At 47.4% G+C, this 21,955-nt stretch overlaps 1 protein-coding gene across 1 annotated transcript in view; it reads left to right on the top strand.

The window, feature by feature from the left end:
• LOC309445762 (syntaxin-binding protein 4-like) overlaps positions 1–21,955 on the top strand; it is a gene marked incomplete at its 5' end in the record, with an annotated part of 42,316 nt that overhangs the window by 9,188 nt on the left and 11,173 nt on the right. Inside the window, 9 exons of the mRNA XM_082064826.1 lie at positions 4,536–4,631; positions 5,438–5,507; positions 6,554–6,628; positions 13,551–13,636; positions 14,414–14,534; positions 17,176–17,317; positions 17,509–17,615; positions 18,040–18,193; positions 19,300–19,372. Of these exons, the coding sequence (XP_081920952.1) occupies positions 4,536–4,631; positions 5,438–5,507; positions 6,554–6,628; positions 13,551–13,636; positions 14,414–14,534; positions 17,176–17,317; positions 17,509–17,615; positions 18,040–18,193; positions 19,300–19,372 (924 nt within the window). The remainder of the gene's footprint in view (positions 1–4,535; positions 4,632–5,437; positions 5,508–6,553; positions 6,629–13,550; positions 13,637–14,413; positions 14,535–17,175; positions 17,318–17,508; positions 17,616–18,039; positions 18,194–19,299; positions 19,373–21,955) is intronic.

Below are 21,955 nucleotides of genomic sequence, written 5' to 3'. Positions count from 1 at the left end.
TAATTTAATAATAAAAAATAAATGAAATTCCAAGCACTTCCCAGATGACTGCCTTGCCCCACTGCAGGCAGGCTCCCCGGGAAGCCACCCTGATGGGTGATGCAGGGCGTTGCAGCTCTCCTGGAGACTGGGCCGTGTGAGTTGTTTTTGGAAAGTTTGGCTGGCGGGTAAGAGTATGAACACTGAGCGAGTCAGATGTCCTTCCACAGTGCTCTGAACATCAAAGCGCAGAAGAAAAAAGAGATGGTCATATCCATGAGAACACGAGGAATGGCCACAGGTTCACGAAACTCAACCAGGAAGAATCCAGCGTAGCATCTCATCTGACCTCTGTGTATCCAGCAGCATAAATACTGATGCTCTTTCATGGATGTTATAAAAATTGCAATCCTGCATCAGGATTTCTTGGGACCCACCATGTAGTCTCCTCCATAATTTTAAATTGCGAGTGCATCATCCTGCAGAACAGCTGTGGGCCCTGTGGTGAGGTCCCTGGGTGACTGTTTGGGGACCTGTCCTGAGAAGTTGAACTCTCCACGTTTCCTGAGACCTGAGATTAATTATAGATTGGCTGTTTCCAGCTCTTGGGCTTTCTGCCATGGAGGAAAAGCTTTGCTGACTCCTCTCCTGGTCTTCTCTTCATGATGTTCACAGGAGCCCAGAAAAATGTCTTTGCTTGGTGAAAATGATGTTTTAATCACCAGAGGTGGATTTGGTTGAGTTGATGGGATTTAAACTGTTGTGTTAGATTAGCTCATTAAAGGAGGAGACCTAGAAAAGCCTGACCGAGCTGATGCTGACCTCTGGAAGAGGTTCACAGATGCTACAGCCTGTTGGCAGCCTCTTTGCTGGGTCCCAGTTCTCTTCCTTTCCCCCAGTCTGTGGCCACAGGGTCTTTGCAGACACTCCACAGGGTCTTGCAATGTGCTGCAGGAAAGTATAACAATACGGATTTTCTAATGCTATCATCAGCTTTCTTCATCCTCTCTTGTGAAGCCTGAAAGACCCAAGATGAGCAATTGTCCTCCAGAAACCATTCCTCTCTGCTGAGGAACAAGCAGTGCTTGCGGGAGCCCCATGTCTGCCATAGGCGTAGCTGCTCAGAACATGTTTTTGGGGAAAATAAAAAGGTGCCTCCGTGAGCTTCTTATGTTCAGATGCAGGTGTTATTCCAGCAGAGTTTCTTTAGGGCAGCATCAGCCAGTGTGGCAGGTCAGCGTTTGGCCCTAGGTCTGTTGCTCTGTGGCTTTAGGTGGAAACCCACATGTGAACCTCAGCAGAAGTTCAAAGGGGTTACCGGGCAGCTCCTAAAACCTGAACTTTGAATTAAAGAATCACCATCAAAGGGAAGTGCTGATTAAGAAGCATTTCTCAGAAACACTGAGATCCCATTATCTTGACCTTGATCTTCTTAGGACAGGGCAGCGGGTGATTCACCTCCAATCTGTCCCTTCCTCCAGACAGAAAAAGCTGGCCGGGGCTGCAAGATCAACAGGGGGATTAAGGGAAATGTAATTGAACATTGCTAGCTTAGGTGCAAAGCGGGCAGTCTCTGTGTGGAGACTGCCGGGACCACATGGTGAGGTTGGGATGCTCCGGAGATGATTACAGTTGGGCTAAACAACCAGATTAGCCAGGACACCCCTTGACCCCGTGGTACAGAGCTGCATAGCGAGCCAGGAGCAGGTAAGATTACAGCCTGAGAAGTTGAGAACTGCAACACTGGCATTAGTGGGAGTGGGATTAGATGCGCCAGAGAAGCTCAAAGGTCTTGAAGAAATTTATAGGATCGCTAAGAATCTCAAGAAAACACTGTCTTGGTTAGTCACCTGTATGCCCAGCTGGAGTTTTCCCATAAACATTTATTCTCCAAAGGAGAAAATACTGGAGACATGGGCATCAGCTCCAGGACCTTTGCCAGAAGGAAAAGATTAAAGAGAGAGATCCAAAATAGGCTAGATTATCTGCCCCTAAGTATGACCTAATAAGCATTATACTGTGACTTTGATGCTGTGATAATTAAAGAGCCGTTATTTACCTACACTGGGTCCCAAATATAAATTCATGTTTATAAAACATGAAGACTCCCAGGAGTGCTGCCACCACAATCTTTGATGATTTGGGTTTGTTGCAATCAGTCCAAGCTGTCCCACGGCTCGGTCTGAACCCAAGCGGGTATGAACCCTTCCTGCTCCTCCTCCCCACTCTGGTGGGAACCCCCCAGTGCATGTCTTGGGGGGCAGGACCGGTGTCCACGGTGCCTCCGTGGCAGGGTGATGGCTGGGTGGGCAGACCCTGACAGCAGCCAGATGGTTTCTCAACAAGGGAGTTAAAAGTCAGGACTTTTTTCCTCCCTCTTGTCAAAGTTTGAGTGTGTCTGGGAGGAACACTGTGAGTAATCACTGATTTTAATAACAAGATGGCATTTTCTCCTGACATTGTTGGGGATAAAGGAGGATTTGTAGATACTTCAGCTATATTAAGCCATTATTACAATTGATTTGTGGACACAAAAGGGAAATGAGTCATTATTGATTTGATACCTCTGCAGAGGAGCCCGTTGGAAGCAGGTCCTGTTGGGTGCTGGGTGATGCTACAGCTGTGCCTCTTCTGAAATGCAGATTTTTACATGATTTGTCCGATATGTTTTATCATTCCTAATTATTTCATGTTGTGGTGTGAAGAAAGACGTAGGACGCCTTCTTGAGTCATCACCTTGGCTTAAGGCAGACTTCCAGTGTCCTCCCCATCCCAGGGCTTTCCCAAACCCATCCCACATGTGAGCCTGCTTCCCAGGGCCTCTCTGATAGCTGGTGGCAACGGCCACCAGCAGCTACCCCAGCCCGGTCAGGAACTGAGACCCTTTCCAGCTGAGCATCCTTGATGAAGAGCAGGTTTTACCTTCTCTCAGCGGGCTTTGGGGCTGCAGCATCTCTTCCCAGCTTTGGTCCACAGGTGCCCAACCTGCCACCATGCCCTGGGGAAGCTTGTGCCACTTTAAGATACCTCTTTTGGGCAATATTTCCAATTTCAGTTAATTTATTTTAAAACGCAATGGTGCGTGTTTCTGAGGTGTTCTGCTGTGAGTCCCCAGTGCTATCAGTAAAATAGCTCCTCAGAGATGCACAGGGGTTGTATGGTTCATATGTGGTTAATGCATTAAGCCCAGGGAATAAACTCCAGCACTCAGATGGGGCTGGGGTTTTGTGCTTGGGACAAGCGGCAACTGGTGCACATAGGAATGAAATTAAAAATTGTAACCATCTGGTTTTAATCACAATTTTAATGTAAAGGTGACTTGAAAGACAAGATCTTTCCCTAGAGGTAGCTGAAAGCTGTGAGGGTCATTACAGCAGAAGGGACCTAGGGATGGAAATAGTGCCATTGTCCCAAGTAATCCCAATCCAGGGTCCACTCCTCTTCTCTCCTGCTTGTTTCAGAAAGGGATCTCAGGTTTTGGGGAAGAAGCTGTGCTCTGCTCCCCTGGAGGGAGGTGTTTTTTGCATGGGGTAACTTTGTGCACCTCCCCAAGGCTGGAAGCAGCTCATCAGCCCAGGGCAGCAGCCAGAGGATGAAGCTGCCGTGACGCTGGCAGTGTCCCTCTCTGCAGTGCCGCCTGTCCTCAGTGTGCCCTCCTGTCTGGAGCAGCAAAATGCCTGACCGGCGGCTCTCAGGAGAGATTTGTTAATTAAAGCTGGGCTTTTTAATCCTTCTGTCCACAGCCTGGATCTTCGAAGCAGGACTTAATGAGCCCTGGAGAAATAAGTCTCTTGGGCCTTTTCCTGCCAGCCGTCTTACGCAGACCAGCAGGGACATGTCCCGTGGCTGGAGAGGTGGCCGTGCAGCACGAGAGCCCTTTGCCAAGGCACTGTTATGGGGTGTTTGAGCTGAACCAAAGGTCATCTCTGCACCCTGGCTGCTCCTCCTGGCTCCAAACATTGATAAACTGTGGGTGCTCCTGATCTGCAGCTCTGCCATCACTGGCGGCTTCAAAGGCTGTGGTGGAGATGCTGCTGGAGGCTGGTAGGCAGGCGAGCTTGCAGCAGGGATGTTCTCACCACTGTAGTGAACCTGGGGCTTGTCCTGATATTGAACCTCGAAGGGGGTGTCGTGGGGAAAATGCTTGTCTCCAGTAATGTTTCCTATGACAAGGATTATCAGGGACATGAGTAGAGGCTGAGGCATTCACAGCAGAATCGGATCCTTTCCTATCAGTGACGAACGTGGGCTTGGGGAAGGTGGTTGCTCCTTGCCCGTGCCTCTCTCAGAAGCTTTTTCTCTGTAGCTTTTGCTCCAGACAGGTGGTACCAGATGCCTTTAGCCTTCGTGTTGCATCAGCAGACACATCCTTTTGCTTCTGCTGCTGCTTGTGTGGCGCAAGGGACACATGGGGCGTTCCACAGATGGTTTTTAATGGGGGTGTCAGGTGGTGCTGGGGTGCCCAGGAGCTGTACCCAAAGCTGCATCCCTCTGACACAGCCTGTGGAAACTGCTTTTCTTCTGCTGTTGCGCCATGGGCACTTCTTTTCCTCCAGGTATTAAGGTAATCGGTGGCATCAAGGAACTCACGGGAGAAGAATATGGAGTTTATGTCAAGAGGATCCTTCCAGGGGGTGTTGCTTATGCAGATGGTGAGTCAAACATGGTGCAGAGTACCACAAAATCTGAGAAAAGCCAAAATCCAGTGTGTTTGGTTTATATGTTACCTTATTAGACACTTCAGGTGCTTCTTCCCAGATTTTCCAGCAGTTGGGGCATACTTTCTACTGGGGTAATCATTGTAACATCTGACAGCAGCCTTGTCTTGACTTCTGCAGCATAGATATGATTGCTTTGTGGTTTTAAAGCAAGATCCATCTCTGCCTCACAAAGAACTTCACTGTTCTGCCTATTCTTTCCCATGTGCCACTGACTGCCTGTAGCCCCCAAATGACAGGAGATCCTTTTGCAAATTCAGCTCTGCTCTAGGCCACTGATTTCATTCTGAGCATCTTCAAATAAGGAGATATTAGGCAGCACACTGCAGAGTTCACCTTTCATAACTTAAGCCAGAAAGATTTATTTATTTTTTTCCCAAATCTTACAATATAATTTTTCCATGTAATAAAGAAAAAAAGTCCAGGACAGGTAGATGTGCCACTCCTGGTTTTCTACCTAACCTCAAACTGAAATAAGTAAAAGCTTTATTGCATTTTTTGGTATTTACTTTCGTAACTTCCTACAGCAGAGGAAGTACTGCAACACTGGCACAAGTTTTTCAGGGAGGCTGCAGAAACTTCATCTGTGAATGTCTTGAAAAACAGGTTGGATAAGCATCTCTGGAACAACCTATGCATATTTCATCCTGTCTCTGGGCAAAGAAAGGAACTGCCCAACCTCTCCCAGTCCCTTCAAGCTGTATTTTCTGCAGTTTCTATCCATTATTTTTCTTTTCTAGGGCGCCTGCAGCCAGGAGACCAGATCCTGGAGGTCAATGGCGATTCCCTAATTGGGGTTACAAGTGAGAGGTACTATATCCAAACGGAAATCTTGCATTCCTGTTGCTTTTGTATAACTCTGTGAAGTGGTTTGGGCTGCAGGTTGCATGGAGGATACAAGTGCCGTCGCTTTGTCTGCACTGTGACACAGCCACGCTGTTCCCAAGAGCCAATTTGGGAATTAGAAATGAAAAGTTTCTATATAGAAACAGACCAGTGGACACAAACTGTATTTGTGAGATATTTATACATCCCCCCAAAATGCTGGGCTTTCCTAACAGCTCCTTGCACTCCCACTCCATCTGCTGCAGCTTTCCCAGCAAGCCCCGCAGCTCCCAGCACAGGAGATTAGCCAGTGCCTAAGCCTGACAGCGCTGCTCTGCATGGAGGTTCCCTCCAGAGCTGCAATCCAGCCCCTCAGCTCCCCAGCAATAAAATAATTCACTGCCAGAGGAGTAACTGCATTTTGGGGGGGCCCTTTTTCAATTAAAGGTGGTGCCAGCCTGCTGCTGCCTTCCACTTCTGCAAGGCAAGAAGTGTGCTTCTGCACAGTGTGCTCAGGCTGGGTGCATGCTTGGGAAAGCAGCATGATGTGTTTTGCCTGCTTCCAAACCCCCAGAGCAGCTGGGTTTGATGAAGGAGGTCCCGAGGACATCTCTGCAGCTGCAGGGAGGCTGTGTCTGGCCACCAGCACACTGTTCTGGCTCCCATGGGGACACATGAATGAGAAAGTGGTCATCCCTGAGATGGAAACTTCCCAGGGGAGATGTACTGGGAGGTGTTTGCTTACTGCCACGTGCACCTTCTGGGTCTGCTTTGTTATCGGGGACTTCTGATTTATTGCAGAAGTGGGAAAATAAGGCTGTGACTTGCCTGCCCACCAGCCCTGCTGCCAAGGCAGGGAACGGAGCTGTTCCACAGGCGTCCAGCCAACAAAGATCACCTGGCTGCTGGCAGGGTTTGCCCAGGCCATGGGTCTCTGCCCGGTTTGCTGTGAGCTTTGACACATGGCCAGGTGAGCTCGGTGGAACACCACTGTGAGTCAGCATTGACATGTTGTCTTTCTTTTCTTGCAGGGCTGTGGACATCCTGAGGACAGCATCAGCCACCAGCCACATGCGCCTTCTTATAGCCCGCGACGATGACGCCAGGTAAGGAGCGTCATCTTGTGCTGGGAAGGGGGATCTGGGCACTCGTTGGCATCGTGGCTATGGACTGCCTTTGAGCTGACTGGGCTCAAAGCCCATGGTGAAGATGGAGGTGGCAAAGGGTTTTTGATAACTGTACACCGATGGGAATGCTGTGGAGCTGTAATGGCAAGGGAAGCAAAGCTGGCGGCTCCCAGCTGCAGACCTGGCTCCCGCCCAGCCTGTGTTGGCTCCGCAGGGCATCCTGGCATTGAGCAGGTTTCCACAGATGTTTCCCTATCGAAGACCAGGGCAGCTCCAGCCTCAGTTGCGGGGTGGCACAGGCTCCTTCAGCTCGGCTGTGCAGTGCTGAACTGCTTATGGTTTATCACATCCTGCACGGAGCTTTGGATGAAGACATAGGGACAGCAGAATCTTCACTTTCCTTTCCAGTTAGACATGTTGAATTAAGATCTTCCTTCCATAGAGGATTCCTCCTTCCCAGCAACGACAGGCAGTTTCTCCCTGAAACTTCTCCCCTCACCCCTTCCTGGAAAATCTTGCTCTCTCTAGAGATGCTTGGAGGACTCACAAGTAGAACAAAAGCGTTTGGTTTTGTCTTGGCTGGATTTAGGTTGTGTGGGACAATGATGGTGTCATGAGAGAGGGTAGGGTTGTGGAAACCAAGGTATGGGATCAGTGAGGTCTTGTCTTGCATTCCCCAGGAGATCTGGTACAATGTGCGCAAGCATCTTCTCCCTTGAACAGAAAAACAGGTCTGGAAACTTGAGGTGCACCAGGAACCACCAAAATGAAGTGGGTTTAGGCAGAGCATGGTCGTGGGCAGGCAGGCTGGTGGGGCCGAGGCTTTGCACTGCGTGTGGGTGGCTGAAGATCACAGAGTCATCTGCTCAATGTACCCGCATTCCGTTAGCATTGGAGATGGTGGTTTCATGCCTTATCCATCAGCAGCTGTGGAGTGTTACTGCCTTAGCAGAATAGTGAGAGTGCTGTAATGACAGGGATGAGACTAATTTTGACATAGTAATATATTGGTGGAGGAATTATTTGCTGTTAATGAGAGACTGCTTTTTACCTACACTCTTCCGGTGAAAAATAATATCTCAAATTATTATATTAACTGCAAGTCCTTCAGCAGGTGCTGAGAAAGCACTGAGTGAAACAAAGAGGTCACCAGAGCTTGACTTGGGAGTTTGACCTTCTTTTACTCTGAGTCTGAGTAAGGATGTGCAGGATGTACTTCTGTGCCACAGCGGTCCCCTGTTCCTGCCTTAGGAGGAAAGCGGCAATGGGTGTCTTGTGACATCCCCTCTCTGGGTGGCTGTTACTGGGGCTGGTGCCCAGCAGGAGGGACGGGTTCCCAGCTGAGCCGTTCCCTGTACCCATCAGCAGCAGGACTTGCCCAGGAAAACACTTAATTTCTCAGCCAGAGCCCCCAAAGCAGGTCTTCTGCCTTTGCCCGTGCCGGTCTGTTCCAGGCTGTTCAGACAGCTCCTAATATCTTAAATTGCAGCAGATGTTTCTTAAAACATACGCATGCATGGTTTTGTCGGCAGCTCCAGCTCCTTCGCACATCTGTCCACAGTCCCAAATCGCCCTGTAAAGGGGCTGCTTGAAAACCAACTGCAGAAGACTCTGGGAGCACAGTGAAACTTTAAGTAATTTATTTGGTCTCCATTTGCTATTGGTTATCTGTTAAATCTGCAAAAGGTTAGCTAGTGGGAGAGTGGGGAAGTAATCAGTTTATCTTTTTTTTTTAAAGATTTGCAGAGATTTCACTTGCATAATCATCTCACAAACTGTTTAATACACGAATACATATCTCCAGGATTAAGGGCTGTGGAAATGGGGGAAGGATTTTTCTGCTTTCTACATTTTTTTTTTCCCTTTAGTTTTGTCTTTATTTTATTGATGTCCTGTTATCTTTTAAGTCTCTCCTTGAGCGTGGGCGAGCAGACACAGCCCTCTGTCTGGCCTGAAACGGGCTCTCTGACTCCCCAGAGACTGTCAGCTCTGGAGGTGATACCCACGGAGATGCTGCACCATGAATTCCCATGAGCTGAGGGCAGCCTTGCCACTGCCCAGCAAAGTGGCTCACGAGACACAAAAGCTGAAGGAAGACATGGGGAGGAGTGTAATTCAGTGTATTTACAGATACTCGCATGCAGGTCATCTTCATAAACCCTGAGCGCATAAGGCACGCTGGAGGAGGAAACGCCATGGCTCTGGGTTTGGAAGACGATCCGACCCACCTGCCAATTTTCCCAATGACTCAGCTGAGTAGCATTTTGTTGTGGTTGCCATTGGGTGAATTTGACTCATAAATGCTATTATTTGTCCCTGGAGTTAATTATAGGCCCAAATTACTTGTGCTCTTAATGGAACTCAGTCCTGGCGTATATAAGATGCATGTTTTCAGCCTGTCGCATCAGACGTGCTGCAGAGAGCAGCAGTAATGCTAGAGCTTAAAGCAGAAAATTCAGATTTAGAGCTGGACACACTGGGTTTGGATGAAGGTTGGATATGATTTTCGTCTGTCCTCGTCTTTACCTAATGAGGATAATTTTATTGCATACACATAATTATTGTTTATTCATTCTCAACCTGAAAGTTACAATAGTTCCTCATTTCTATGCGTTGCACAGATATCATCCTGGTCTTTCAGGTTTATCACTGTGAGAAAGCTGGTCTGCCCTGCACCTCCTAGTACTTACTTGATAAAATGCTAAATACATTGCGTCTCTGCATGATATGCACAGTCATCTCGGTGAAAACAGGTTATTTATTAATAGTGCTTGCACAAGAAGCAGTCAGGAAAGCATTCTGCTTTCTGCAACTGTATAATCAATGTCAACCAATATCCAGGAATCAGCAGAGAGGCTATTGCTTGGAGTCCATGCTCAGCCTCGTGCAAATGCAAGGTAATTAATCCATTTTTTTCCTGCGAGCCCTGCGTGACAGTGGCGGCTCAGCCGACTGTTTTGTTTGAGCACTTGGTGCTGAACTGGAACACCGTGCTGAGGTTGTCTCTCTCCAGCCTGGGGTGTCCCAGGTCATTGGGGAAGAGCACGTACCCTTTTCTACAGAAGCAGAGATGCACTTGTGCACATCACCACTTTGGAGGCATTTATGGAGAAGCAAAGGCCAGCAGTGGCGCGATGTGCTGCCCAGCACAGCTGGTGGAAACGCCACAGCTGCTGCAAGCTGGGGGCGAGAAAATCTGCTTTTGTGATGCTTTTGCAGGGCTTTGGGTTCACGGTTCCCGTTGACCTGCAGGCTCTGGGGTTTTTTTGAGACAAGCTATTAATTTATCTGGTGTCACAGGCTCCTTGTTCTGTGGTGCCCCAGCTGTGGTGCAGAGCTGAGGTTTCCAGACGCTGTGCTTTCTCGTAACCTTTGATGTAGGATTCACCCTTTGTTCTCCCAAGAACAAAAGGGCAGGACAAAAAGGTATTATGAGATAAAACAACAATATTCTGCATGAAGATTGGCCCCCCGCTGCTTAATCTGCAGCAAAGTCAGCCTACAGCTGGCTGCTGCTGGCAAACCCCATTATCCCCCTCCGCACCGGGGGGCTGGCTGAAGGCTGTGCGGGTCTGAGCTCTGTTACAGGCATCCTCCAGACCTCAAATGTCTGTATCTTAATTAAAAAGAGCTGGAGAATAGATTGTTAAAATGAACTTTCCACCTAATGCAACCCACTATTTTTTTTTAAATAAAGCTGGGCATTTTAGTGTTGCCGACGTGTGACAACTCAAGCGTTTTACTAGGGGTCAAATTTTAAATATTAAAGACATCTTCTGAAGTCTCTTAGTGTCTCAAAGCACAAAGCAAGGCGTGTTGGTATTCTTTCAGCATACTTGTTCATTAATTGGTAATGTTTGGGCATTGTCTGCCCGCCTGCAAATTCCTCCAAATACAACACTGAGCATAAAATTAATTATTGGGAGATTGACACCAGAAAGTGTATTCCTTGCTGCTGGAACAAGCATGTGCTTCAAGTTAGTCGTGTCCTTATGTCCTTCCTGCAACCGGGGTTTGCAGTACTGACCAACAAAGCAAAAGCTGGGACAGTTGCCCGTGATGTAGCATTTAGTCACACCACCCCTACAGCAAGGCAACCCTGGGCTTGGAGCTCATTGCTTGGGCTCCTGAGCAAATAATGATAAATACTCCTTTGTGGATGAACTTAAGGACATGAAATAAACAACAACAAAGAATGTCCAAGTCATACCCACTCCTGCTTATAACAGAGTTTGACAGCATGGATCAGTGATTGGATTTGCATTGTTTAGCAGGGTTTAAAGAACATAAGAGCTGCCAGACTAGTTGCATTTGCATTGACTAAGAGTTCTTTAGCCATTGTTTTAAGTTCATAACCTGTTCTGTGCTCTGATGACTTATTATCTGAAGAAAACGTAACAATAGATGACCACAGAAAAATCCAGCCCAAAACAAAAACCCAGCTCCTGATGGCTGGGTAACCACTGGAAATAATACATTAGCTTCCAGCATGTTAGACCTGTTGTTGCAATATGTCATGGAGGGATAAGGCCATCAGTGCATGAGTTAATAGGGGAATGAGAGTGTGAATCACCTGTAGAAATATAGAGACTCTAATGGAAAGTTAGAAAAATTCTGCTAAGGTAAGATCCATCCAAGGTTTAACCCAGGGAATGACAGAACAGCAAACTGCTGTCCTGCTGCTATAGGGTCTAAGCTTTCCTTCTATTTTCTCAGTGTTTTAACATACATTTCTGTATCTAACACTGTGAAACTGCCTGTTAAAAGAGTTTTGTGGAAGGTGAGCTTTCTGAACAAAGTAGTTGTATTATTTTTAAGGTCATGGCTTTAGTTGATAAAGACGATAGCGTTGATGCAAAGTATTGGGATTCACCAAGGCATTCCACTAAGTACTGTGACACTTAGAATTAAAATTAGCATTAAATGGAATGAATAAGCTATACTTTTGATGGCAATATTAGATAAGGCAGGTACTGGTCTTTGAAGTTTGTTAATGAGCTTCTTGTTAATGGTAAGACATAAAGTACTGAGAGTATTTCCAGCAGGAACCTAAACAGCTGATGATTCATTTGTCATTTAATATTGTTGACTCTAATCTAGCCAATAATATATAACATCTGTCCCGGTAAAGTATGCAGATGACACAATGTCTGCTTGTGTGTAAGAGCAGCCTCATCACTGAGGAAACTGCTGTGGCTGGTTTCCTACAGGTTTATGTCTTGAGCTTGTCTGTCTGTCAAGCGTGAGAGCTCACCACTCATAAACAGGCTTTTCCTGTAGCTATAGCATCAAGAAGGCACCTTCCCATGGGGATTCCCTCATGCCTTCAAAGCGCACATCTAATGATGTTACCGTGGCCACAGAAACAGTACTTTCAGGGTCTCTTCCCTTTGCCTGGCTGCTTATTTAATGACACCTTCAAGAAATTAGTCATCCTTGAGGCTCTTTTCTCTGCCAAAAAGTTGGACTGATCAGGTAGCGTTGGGTTATGAAGGAAGAAGATGACACAGGCACAGAAGGGCACATGCTCCTGGGAGCAAAGAGCCAGCGTGGCAGGGATGGGCACAGGAGGATGATGCTGGAATACGGCATCCCCTCCTCTGTCTATCATCCAAAAGAATGCGAGAGGCTCAAGGCAACTCAAAGGAGGATTCCAGAAATGATGCAGCAGCTGGTCTATATGGTTAATGGTGGTTCTGAATGGGGTTTAAAAACCCAACATGTTACAGTTGGCAAAAGGAAAGTCACAAAGCCGTTCACCTGTTGTGTACAGGTAGTTACAGCTCACTGAGAACTCAACATACTTGGTAGATATATGGTGGTCAGACTCAACCTGGAAGGAAAGCATTAAGGAAGGCACTGAGGCACTGACCCAGCTTTCCAGGGGATGTTGTGGAGGAGATTGCTCTGCAGAGAGGTAATATAAGAAGCAGGGAGGGTTGCCTCAAGACAGAGGGATCATGCTAAATGTTTGTGGGCTGCCATTCCTCCCTGCTCTTGAAGTCACTGACAAGCCATCCTGATCTTGCTATCTGTAAGTTTAGCATGCTCCTGCTGGTTCAGCATCTTCAGCCATGAACTACTGGGAAAAGCACAGAAGCCTGTGCTGCCCCAGCACGGTTTTTGTATACAAGTCTTTGTTAAGGTCTTGTGCTCCAAGAGTTTATCCTGCAATGTTCACGGAGGATATCAACATGAAGAGATTCAGAGTGGGATGCTGCTTTTGTATGTGCTCCAGAAACCATCTCCCATCTTTGTCCCAGCAAGAGCTAGCAGGAACTGCTTTCTGTCTAGGAAAAAAACAAACCTATCCAAAACAAGCAAACCCCAAATACCACAGAGAATAATCTACATTTAATTGTTATGGAAAGATTCATAAATAGTGAAGCATTTTTATGTGTGCACAGTTACGGCTCCTTCTGACAGTCTGTTTAATTTATGAGGTGTGTTAGCAAAACTTCTAAGCCTTATAGCTGGGGATTAAATTATTCCAGCTGATTCCTGGGATGGTCCATGTGGTGGCACGCAAGTCAGGGGGCAAGGCAGGACTCCTGCATTCATCTGCCCTCTCTCTGGACGGACAGCCCCTGTCATTAGTGCTTGTCCATATGTCCCTTCCCAGCCCCTCTTTCCCACTGTCACCCTGAACACTTTCCAGGGCAGGGAAGAAGCACACTGAAGCTCCAGCCCATCACAGGAAAGCTGTACTGACATGAGATTGACCGTTGACTTTAAGCCTTGCACAGCCTCTTGAAACAATGGGGTTATACCCTTATGCAAGAGAAAGCTCTGTCTGCTCCACCTTGGTAGTAAGTCCCTGCCATCAGAGGTACTGTCGTCATATAGTCAGGTGGGAAATAGTTTTGAGCAGCAGCTGACTATACAGGGTTTTGCTTTTCAGGAGAGAGTTCTCTGAGCTGCTGGAGAAGTTTGGCTCCCAGAGCAACACGGGCTCAGCACGGAGCTCGCCAATCCTGCACGGTGGTGGTAAGTAGCTCGGCATGTCTTTGGGGGGCAACCAAAAACCCCTCTCTCTCTCTCTGCTAATAAGGTTTTCTCTATCCCAGTGTTACTTTGAAGGAGTTTTGATTTGATTTGCGCAGGTGTTTGAGTGGAGGTTTGACGGTGAACAAGTCCTACTCCTCCTTATTGCAAGCACTTTGTGTATCCTTGGGTGCCAAGCGCAGACAGAGCCATTCCTGCCTGCACAGAGCGAGCACAAAGTGAGACAAGCTCCTTAGGCGAACCAGGGAGAACTGGGTTGGGGTTGTAACAGCTTCCCAGATGCCCCGACTTGGATTAAGTGATGTGCTGAGAAGATAACCCCAGCAATACCTTTCTCTGTAGGTGCAGCTTTCTACTATGGATTTCAAAGCATTTAAGCAACTGTTCATTCAATGGTCATTATTTTTCATTTGAAAATGGGAAATGTTTTGAGAAGTGCAACAAGGTTCACCTACGCCAGGCACCAGCACATCAAATCATGTGTGCATGGGGAAAGAAGGTGTCCCTCTGGCTTAGTATCCCTCCAGAAGGCTGTCAACTCTTCCCCTATGGCAGAGGAACGTCGCGCTGGCAGAGGGGTGACAGTCCCATGCTGGAACTGTGCTGAGAAGGCTGAATGTTCCTCTCCATGTCTTTAAATTCTATGTGTTTTTTCCCCAAAAAGCTGAGAAAAGTGTCAGCTCTCAGTGATAGACCAGGAGAGGAGGGTGATGCTGGAGTATTTGTGTTCCCTGGACTGACTCTGACTTTGCTGTTCAGGTCGATACCTGGAAAGTACATCCTCAGGCTCCTCCTCACGCTCCCAGAGCCCGCTGCTGCTGAGCCCTGCCAACTCCCACAGCCCCTTCATCGGGAACCCGGCACATCCCCCACACACACAGTACGTACAGGTTGCACAGGGTTGGCCCCACAAAGCCTGTCCCTTGGTCAGTCATGAAGATATCACTGAATGTCAAGCACTGTCTTAGCGGTAGAGCCAGTAAATACTTCCAGTGTTTGAAGAACAGCTTTGTTCATCCTCATCTCTTCTATACTGTTGTATCACCACAAGGGCTAAGAGACCATGGTGTCTTCTAGAAGTCCTTGTTGTGGTGACAGCTTGACTGCTCCTGGGAAGCATGTGCTCAAGAGCTGAAAAGTTTCCCTGTTGAGGCAGTTAATACATTTACAACATGGTTAATATGCAATATGGTTACCATGCAACTCTTCCTCCTCCCCTCTGAAACCTGGGGAGAAGCTATGGCCTCCGGCCAGCTGAGAGGACCCTGCAAACCACCTTTGTAAACCAGGTCATGAGCAGAGTGTTTCTGTGAGGCCAGTGGTGCTTTTGGAAGGTATTTCAGGAGTATGTTTTCTGTTGCCCTGTTTCTGGCACGTTGACATCATGCAACAAGAGCACAAGCATTGACCTCTCGATGCAAACACTTCTGACGCCCTTTGCTTTGCTGTCAACAGTGGTTACCTACAGACACCGCATCCTTTTGTCTCCAGAGGATCTCCTGGAGCATGTGTTTTCATGTGGTCGTCTGTCCCTTTCATATTTCACAGTGCCAGAGGTTTGGACAGGCAGAGCTTGTTTTTCTGTGGAGTTTCCTCTCCAGGGTGCTTGGGGTTGCCCGTCTCAAGAGGGACAGCTCAAAGTGTGTTAACAGTTGTGGAATTGGGACCATTTGTCCCCACGGCTTGCAGCTTCCTTTTCCTTGCCAGTGTAAACAAGCCAAGTCGCTGTTAAAGAGAATCAGCCCTTACTGCAGAACCAGTAAATCCTCTTGCTAAATACCAGCTCTTTATTAGGGATTTGCAGAGGACAAATATTTGGCATCAGAGGTTTAAGCTGCTTGCATGGAATGAGAGACCCTTACAGAGAAGAGGCCAGCTCCTCTTACTTGTCAGCTGGTTAGGACAGACAGACACCCTTGCTCTGCTGTTAACCCACTCCAGGCTGCAATTCAGGCCAGAAGGGACCTGGTTTGGTGGCCTCCTTGCTCAGCACTGCCATGCTGTGCCATGTTCTGCTTGTGTCCATGCTGCTGCCAGGCCCCAGTGGTCTTCTCCTGGGAGCAGCATGAGCCATTTGAAATCACGGACCACTGACTGCAGCTGAGTGTTGGTGACCAACTGCAGAGATGTAATTTGGGCTACCAGTCCTTTCATGCACGTGGCTGCCATCCCTTCTGCTCACTGCAGGTTGTGCCCAGGCTGTGGCCTCTCATCATGGTGTCACCTGAGGTACTGCCACCCCACTGAGCAACAGGAATCTGATATGATTCATTCTCACCCCAGACAGTTTCTGATATTTTGATGTGAACAGCGAGTTTTAATGTTATGTTTCATGACATCTTTTTCCTAAAATATTTCTTAGAACAATGTCTTTTCATAAGACTAAGACACATGGCTGCATGAATGCGGTCCTTTTCCCTGGCAAAGCCAGCTGGCTCTTGCAGTGCCCCACTGCCAGTCTGGGGGTGCTGGCAGCTCGCTGCTCTGTCACTGGGGTGTCTGACCACAGGGGATGGCATCGCTGGGGAGCACAGGGTGGCTATGCACTGGTGCCACTGTGAGGCATGGAATGCACAGCTGTCGTTGCGTCTTCAGTTATCTGATAACGCAAGGAGGGCCAGAACTGCAGATCATTTGGTGAATGGCTGCTATGGAAATAAAGTGAAATGGAGAAAAGCCAGCCCATTAGGAGCAAAAGGCTTGCTGACCCTTAGATCCCACCAAATCCTTCCCCGAAACCTCCCTGTTGCAGTGCTGCCCGCCATCCTGTGGGTGCTCAGTGAAATCTCTGCTCCCACAAACACTTGCTGCAATTGCTGAATCTCCTCTCCACACGAAGCCGCCTGTGGTGGCCTGGTCTTGGTGGCCTGTTGGGTCCTGTCTAGCAGGCAGCTTTTTGAGGATAGGGTCCAACCTTACCTGAACATCCTTGACTAGGCAAGTCATCTGTACCACTGCCACAGAAGTAAATCACAGTGTAGTGGGTATTGCTATAAAGGCACTTAAGGGCTCATTTCTTAGGGCATCTTGTAAGATTTTGAGTCCAAACCCCGGTTAAGACATAGACAGCTGTGTATCCTGAGCTTCATTTTGACATTTGCTAAGGGCTGCTTAAAGGTTGACCAATCTGTGAATTGCTGTCTGGTGATTTAGCTGGATTCAAACAATAACCACATTGATCCTTTGCATACTTTTGGCTATAAAAACCAAGAGTGCGAATTATATTGTTGTTAAACCTTTAGTTTATTGTCTCTTTATTTTCTAAGTGCAAACAAGTACTCCCCAGCATTTGGGATTATGCAAGCCAGATGTCTTCATAATGTTGAAAAATGTTTGCTGAAAAATAGGAGTCCTTGCCTATGCTTTCCAAGGTCAGGTGGAAGAAAAGATGCAGAGGTACAAAAAGTTGGGAGAAGTTAGAAGGAATGTGCACTGAAAGAAAACCAGGCAGAGTTTGTTCAGTGACATGAGAAAATGAACCAGATCACCTTGAGTCACCTGCTAACGTCTCTCCCTTGCAGCTACTCCATTGAATCAGGAATCCAGAGCATTTCTATAGCAAAATCCTCCGGCTTAGGGCTGACAATCAGTGGTGGATCTAACAGGCCTGATGGCCCCATGATTTATATTCAAGAGCTTATGCCAGATGGTGACTGTTACAAGGTAAGTGACCGTGGAGACCCTCAGTGACTTTGCAATGGGGACCTCTCCTAGAAGCTGTAGCTGTTCTGAAGCAGCTTTTCTAAGAATAGATGAACAATGCATTGCATGGACTAATGAGGATCTGTGTTGCAGGAGAAGGTTTTGGGAAGAAGGATATTCCTTTCCAATGCTCTTTCTCCTTCTTTGTTTAGGATGGTAGGCTCCGACCTGGTGACCAACTAGTTGCTATCAATAAAGATTCTTTGGTGGGCAGCACACATGAAGAGGCCAGAAAAATAATTGCTAAAGCCAAATTCAGGTAGGCATGTAACATATTTCCTGTCATCATCATGGTGCTGTTGAGTTTTGGGCAAAAATCCCTGATGTCATACCAGTCTTTAGCTTCAAGAAGCGTGAGTTAAATAATACTTTGAGATGGTCCTGGTAGGTGATCATATAAGGAAATCTTGAATGCATGGATCATCTTGATGTGTAATCCAGACCTTGCCAATGTTCTGGTCCTCATGAATATCCTCTATCAGTGCCCAGTAGAGTTCTGCAACAGAACTGAAGTTCAAATAAGCAACCTAGCTGCTGGAGATCCAGCTACACCAGTGCAGGTTACATAAGCCTAAGTGACATTATTCGAGAGAAAAAACAACTGGCATGGAAGTTCCGCAAATTTAAGTTGTGCTTTTTTTTTAATTGTTAATAAAATGTTCTGTATTTGTTGTTTCTTTAAGGCATGAGGGAAACACAGAAGTGGCCTTTATTCCTGGAAGGGGACGGTTACATCCTGGAATGTCAGTTCATAACAACATCCCATCGCCACCTCCAAAGGCTGTGGGGAACGGTGTAAGTTCCTGCAGACTGAAGGCCCACATGAGGTCCCCAGAGGTAGGTTGAAGTCCATATCTAAGACAACCAACATCAGTCCTGTGATCTGTCTTTGATCAGAAAACTCTTCTTCATGGACTCCATGGTAGTCCTTCTGGACAGTGGAAAGTCTGTAATGCTGATGTGTGTACCCCTGTCTTACAGCCAGGTATTTTAAATCTGAAATACTCTTTCTTCTTTCTCGGGTTTGAGACAGCAAATGATCTGTGGAGGTAATGAGAGGAGCTTCATCTCCAGGGTCTGCATTCAGACCTGTTTCAGAAGTCTCAGGTTTAAAAAAAAAAAAAAACACAAAACCCTTCTGTGGTTTTGCATCTCATTCAATACCAGTCACAGGGCTGGAAGGGATCTCAGGAGTTGGTTTGATCTCGTCTCCTACCCAAAGGCAGGAACAACCCTTTGTTCTTAAAGACTTCTGATGATGAATCCACAGCATTCCTAAGCAATCCGTTTCTGTTCTTCACTAGCTTAATGATAAGCCAGGCTCATTCCTCCTTGTGAAGCCCAGCTCCGTGTTGTGTTTGCAGATACAAGTGCTCGAGCTGTGCATAGGGAGACAGGATTGAACCACACCACCCTCATGATAACTTAAGCCTGTAGCTGGATTCTGTGCTCAGTGTATCTACCTGGTGACTCTATTTTTCCCTCTTACTTGTGCTTTCAGCTGTCACCTGGCACTTAAGAAAGGGTGGGCACTGGTCTCAGTTTCCTGTCAAGCTCACTGTGATAATTGTGTGTTTTGGGTAAATAACACAGTTGGCTGCAGTCAGACTCGGGACCTCACTGGTGGGTTGGATGCAGAGCTCGAGGGAGAACCTCAGTGGAGAAAGATGTAAGGTCAAATTCTCAGTTACAGTAATGACAAACTGGGTTTTCCGTTCATCACCAGAGATTCTGGGATGGCTCGGGCACGGCCTGTCCCAAGTGCTCCAGAGCAACCCCCAGGGTCTCTTTTGGCCCATCCGCACAGGAGGCAGACATGTAGCCTTTGCTCTTTATGGGTCAGATGAATTGCTCTCTCTTGAACTCCTCTATCTTCTGCTCTTTATTTACACCTACAGATTCTGCTTAGCAACTGTCTGTGCTGTTGTGTCTTCTTTTTCTAGAATAGACATGAAAATCATTTTCCTGTGCCTTCTTTGTCACCGGACATTTGCCCACCAGAGCTTACTGTTTCAGGTAAGAGTCCTGCTAGATTGCTTTCTTTGTGAGGGTGACAAACACAACCTTGGCTGCTTGGAGCTGAGAATGATGAAATTATTTTTGATCAGTGTTTATGCTGCTGTAATGGAATCTAATGGTGTGATAATGAGACTCAGATGACTAGGAGAGAGGGAAGGGAGCAGCTTGGCTTACTCAGTGAGTAGTAATTATCTCCATGTTTGTCCACAGTAAGTAGCAGTATTCTTTACTAAGGCATTCAGAGGACTAAGGTACTCATAGGAGACAACTTCTTTCACTCTCAGCTTGTGTTTCACTTGCAGTAGTGTCTTTGCCCATGTGCAAAGATAATGTCAGACTTGCATCCAGGAGGTCCCATTGCAGGCAGCGTTCCTTTCTGATGGGAACTGGTCCTCGGAGACACACTATAAAAAAGACGATTACTTATAGTTGTAACATACATAGCAATCCTGTGCATTATACAGGCATCAAGGATGCCCTCAGTTGGTCAAACTGGGAAATGCTTATAGGTATGGTTAAGTCGCATTTCTCTCCACATCCAAGCTTCACTTTTTGCTTAAGTTTCCATGCTGTGTTTTCTCTCCATGCTCTGAGTCCCATGCTGAGCTCTTGACTTCTGTGGGAGAGATCTGCTCTGTTCACTCGACAGGACGGCAGCAACAGGGGGGTGAACTCAAATCAGCCTGCAGCTTCACAGGTCCCTTAGGAATCGCAGGAAACCTCAATAACCCCCATGATGCAGTGTCCAGGGAGATGACCTCCAACAAGAGACCTCATATCCCTATGATATGAAGGTTACTCCTGCCCCAAGGCAAAATTGGGTTTTCCCCAGCGGCTCCTTAGCAAGACTAGCCCATTATTCTCACAGCTGCGAGTCAGATCCCTTCCCTGCTGAGGCACTGGGCCTGCTTGCAAATCCCTGTGCCATGTTGTAATTTCCATCTGGAAGGCTAAGAATGAGCATTCCAAGGTAAATTGTGTTTAGTCTATACCTGGAATTAGTGGGAGAGACAGGGAACAGACGGTGCTGGTCTGGGTGTGTGTCAGCACTCTGCTCCCAGGGGTGCCTGTCTCACCTTGGGCAAGCTCAGCAGGCTTCAGCCTTCACTTTCTGTGCTCTGCACTGCAGAGATCCTGGGACAGGGACTGCCCTTGGCCTGTCCTCCCTGCCCCGAGCATCCTGCAGCCTTGATTTCAGGTATGCTCCTAGGTGGCCACCGACAGGCAGAGCTCCCAGTGATGGGGAGCAAAGCCCTGGGTCATGTAGGCAATCCAGCAAATAGCAATGACCTGATCACCTCCTGACTTAGCTGGGGGATTTCATTACATGTGGTTTTTTAACGTGAAATGCTGGGGAGGCTTTGTGTCAGTGTTGTCATCCATGAAAACAGACAACTGGCTTTAAAAGAGCTCCATCCAGGCCTGGAGCCTGGGCCAGTAATTGCCTCCCTGCCGGTGCCTGATGGATGCCCCGGATATCTCCATGTCCAGAGCTGACAGCAAAGCCACGTGGGGCTAATCCTGATTATCCATGCGTCAAAGGGTAACAGCTCTGCCCTTGAACTTCAAGAGTAAGTGTTGGTGGACGATCCAGCAAACCCATTTATTACCTCTTGCTGCTTCCCAGCTGCTGGTGTTGGCAGAGCGTATGAACACCCGGATTAGGAGGATTACGCTTGTGCAGCACCTCTGCAAGCTCTGCCTTCTCCTGCTGCCTGGTCTCTGCCCCTGTGGTCACAGAGGGTGCAGTGAGAAGTGCTAGAGAGGTTAAAGAGAAGCGGTGCTACTTGGCCAGACAGGGCTTCCCGTGATGTTAATCAGATCCCAGACAGACAAAATAAATTGTTCCCTGGGAAAATCCTGTGCCGCTGGCATGAGAAGGAGTTTTGTCACCAACCTGGGCTGATGACTTGAGGGTGAGCAGGGGCAGGCAGAGCAGTCCTGCACCTTTCTGGAGTCTGCCAGGGCAGCTCCTGAGCAAGTAACGCCTTCTGCAGCCTTTTTCCCAGGGAATGTCACAGGTCCTTATGGACAAATGTGAAGGTGGTGCCCACAATGACGAGCCAGCTGTCAGCAGCTGGCTCTTCTGAGCTCATAACAGCTTTGCACCAGCAAAGCAGCGGCTGTTTCTGCTTCTGTCTCCCTCTGTGTCAGCCTTGCAATGCATGTGGCTCCTTCTACCCCCCCAAAAACTGCCTGCCCAACTGAGGGAAAAGGGTTCAAGGCTTTTTGCAGTCTTGAGGAGGTAAAAATTCTTGCACCAGCGTTTTTTCACATTACTTTTAATCTGTCAATTCCCTTTTCCACAGGTGTTGTGAAAGCCAAGCCCACATTTTATAAAATGTTGAGTTTCAGGTCTGCTTAATCAATTAGAAAAGACAAGATCAAGGCAGATTTTTTTTTTTTTCACAGATCACCATAACTACAGACCCCAACATTCCATGAAAATTTGTGATTAGACATTTCAAAAGTTCTGGTTTTGCAGTCCTAGGTCCTTGCCTATATTATAACAAACTGTGCAGAAGCCCAGTTTCACTAAGTGTTTGCCCCAGTATCCAATGTTTTCAACGGTGGCCTTCC

This window comes from Streptopelia decaocto, assembly GCF_964273445.1.
Source record: "Streptopelia decaocto genome assembly, chromosome: 13".
Classification (NCBI taxonomy): Eukaryota; Metazoa; Chordata; class Aves; order Columbiformes; family Columbidae; genus Streptopelia; species Streptopelia decaocto.
This window is presented reverse-complemented; position numbering and strand designations above follow the sequence as displayed.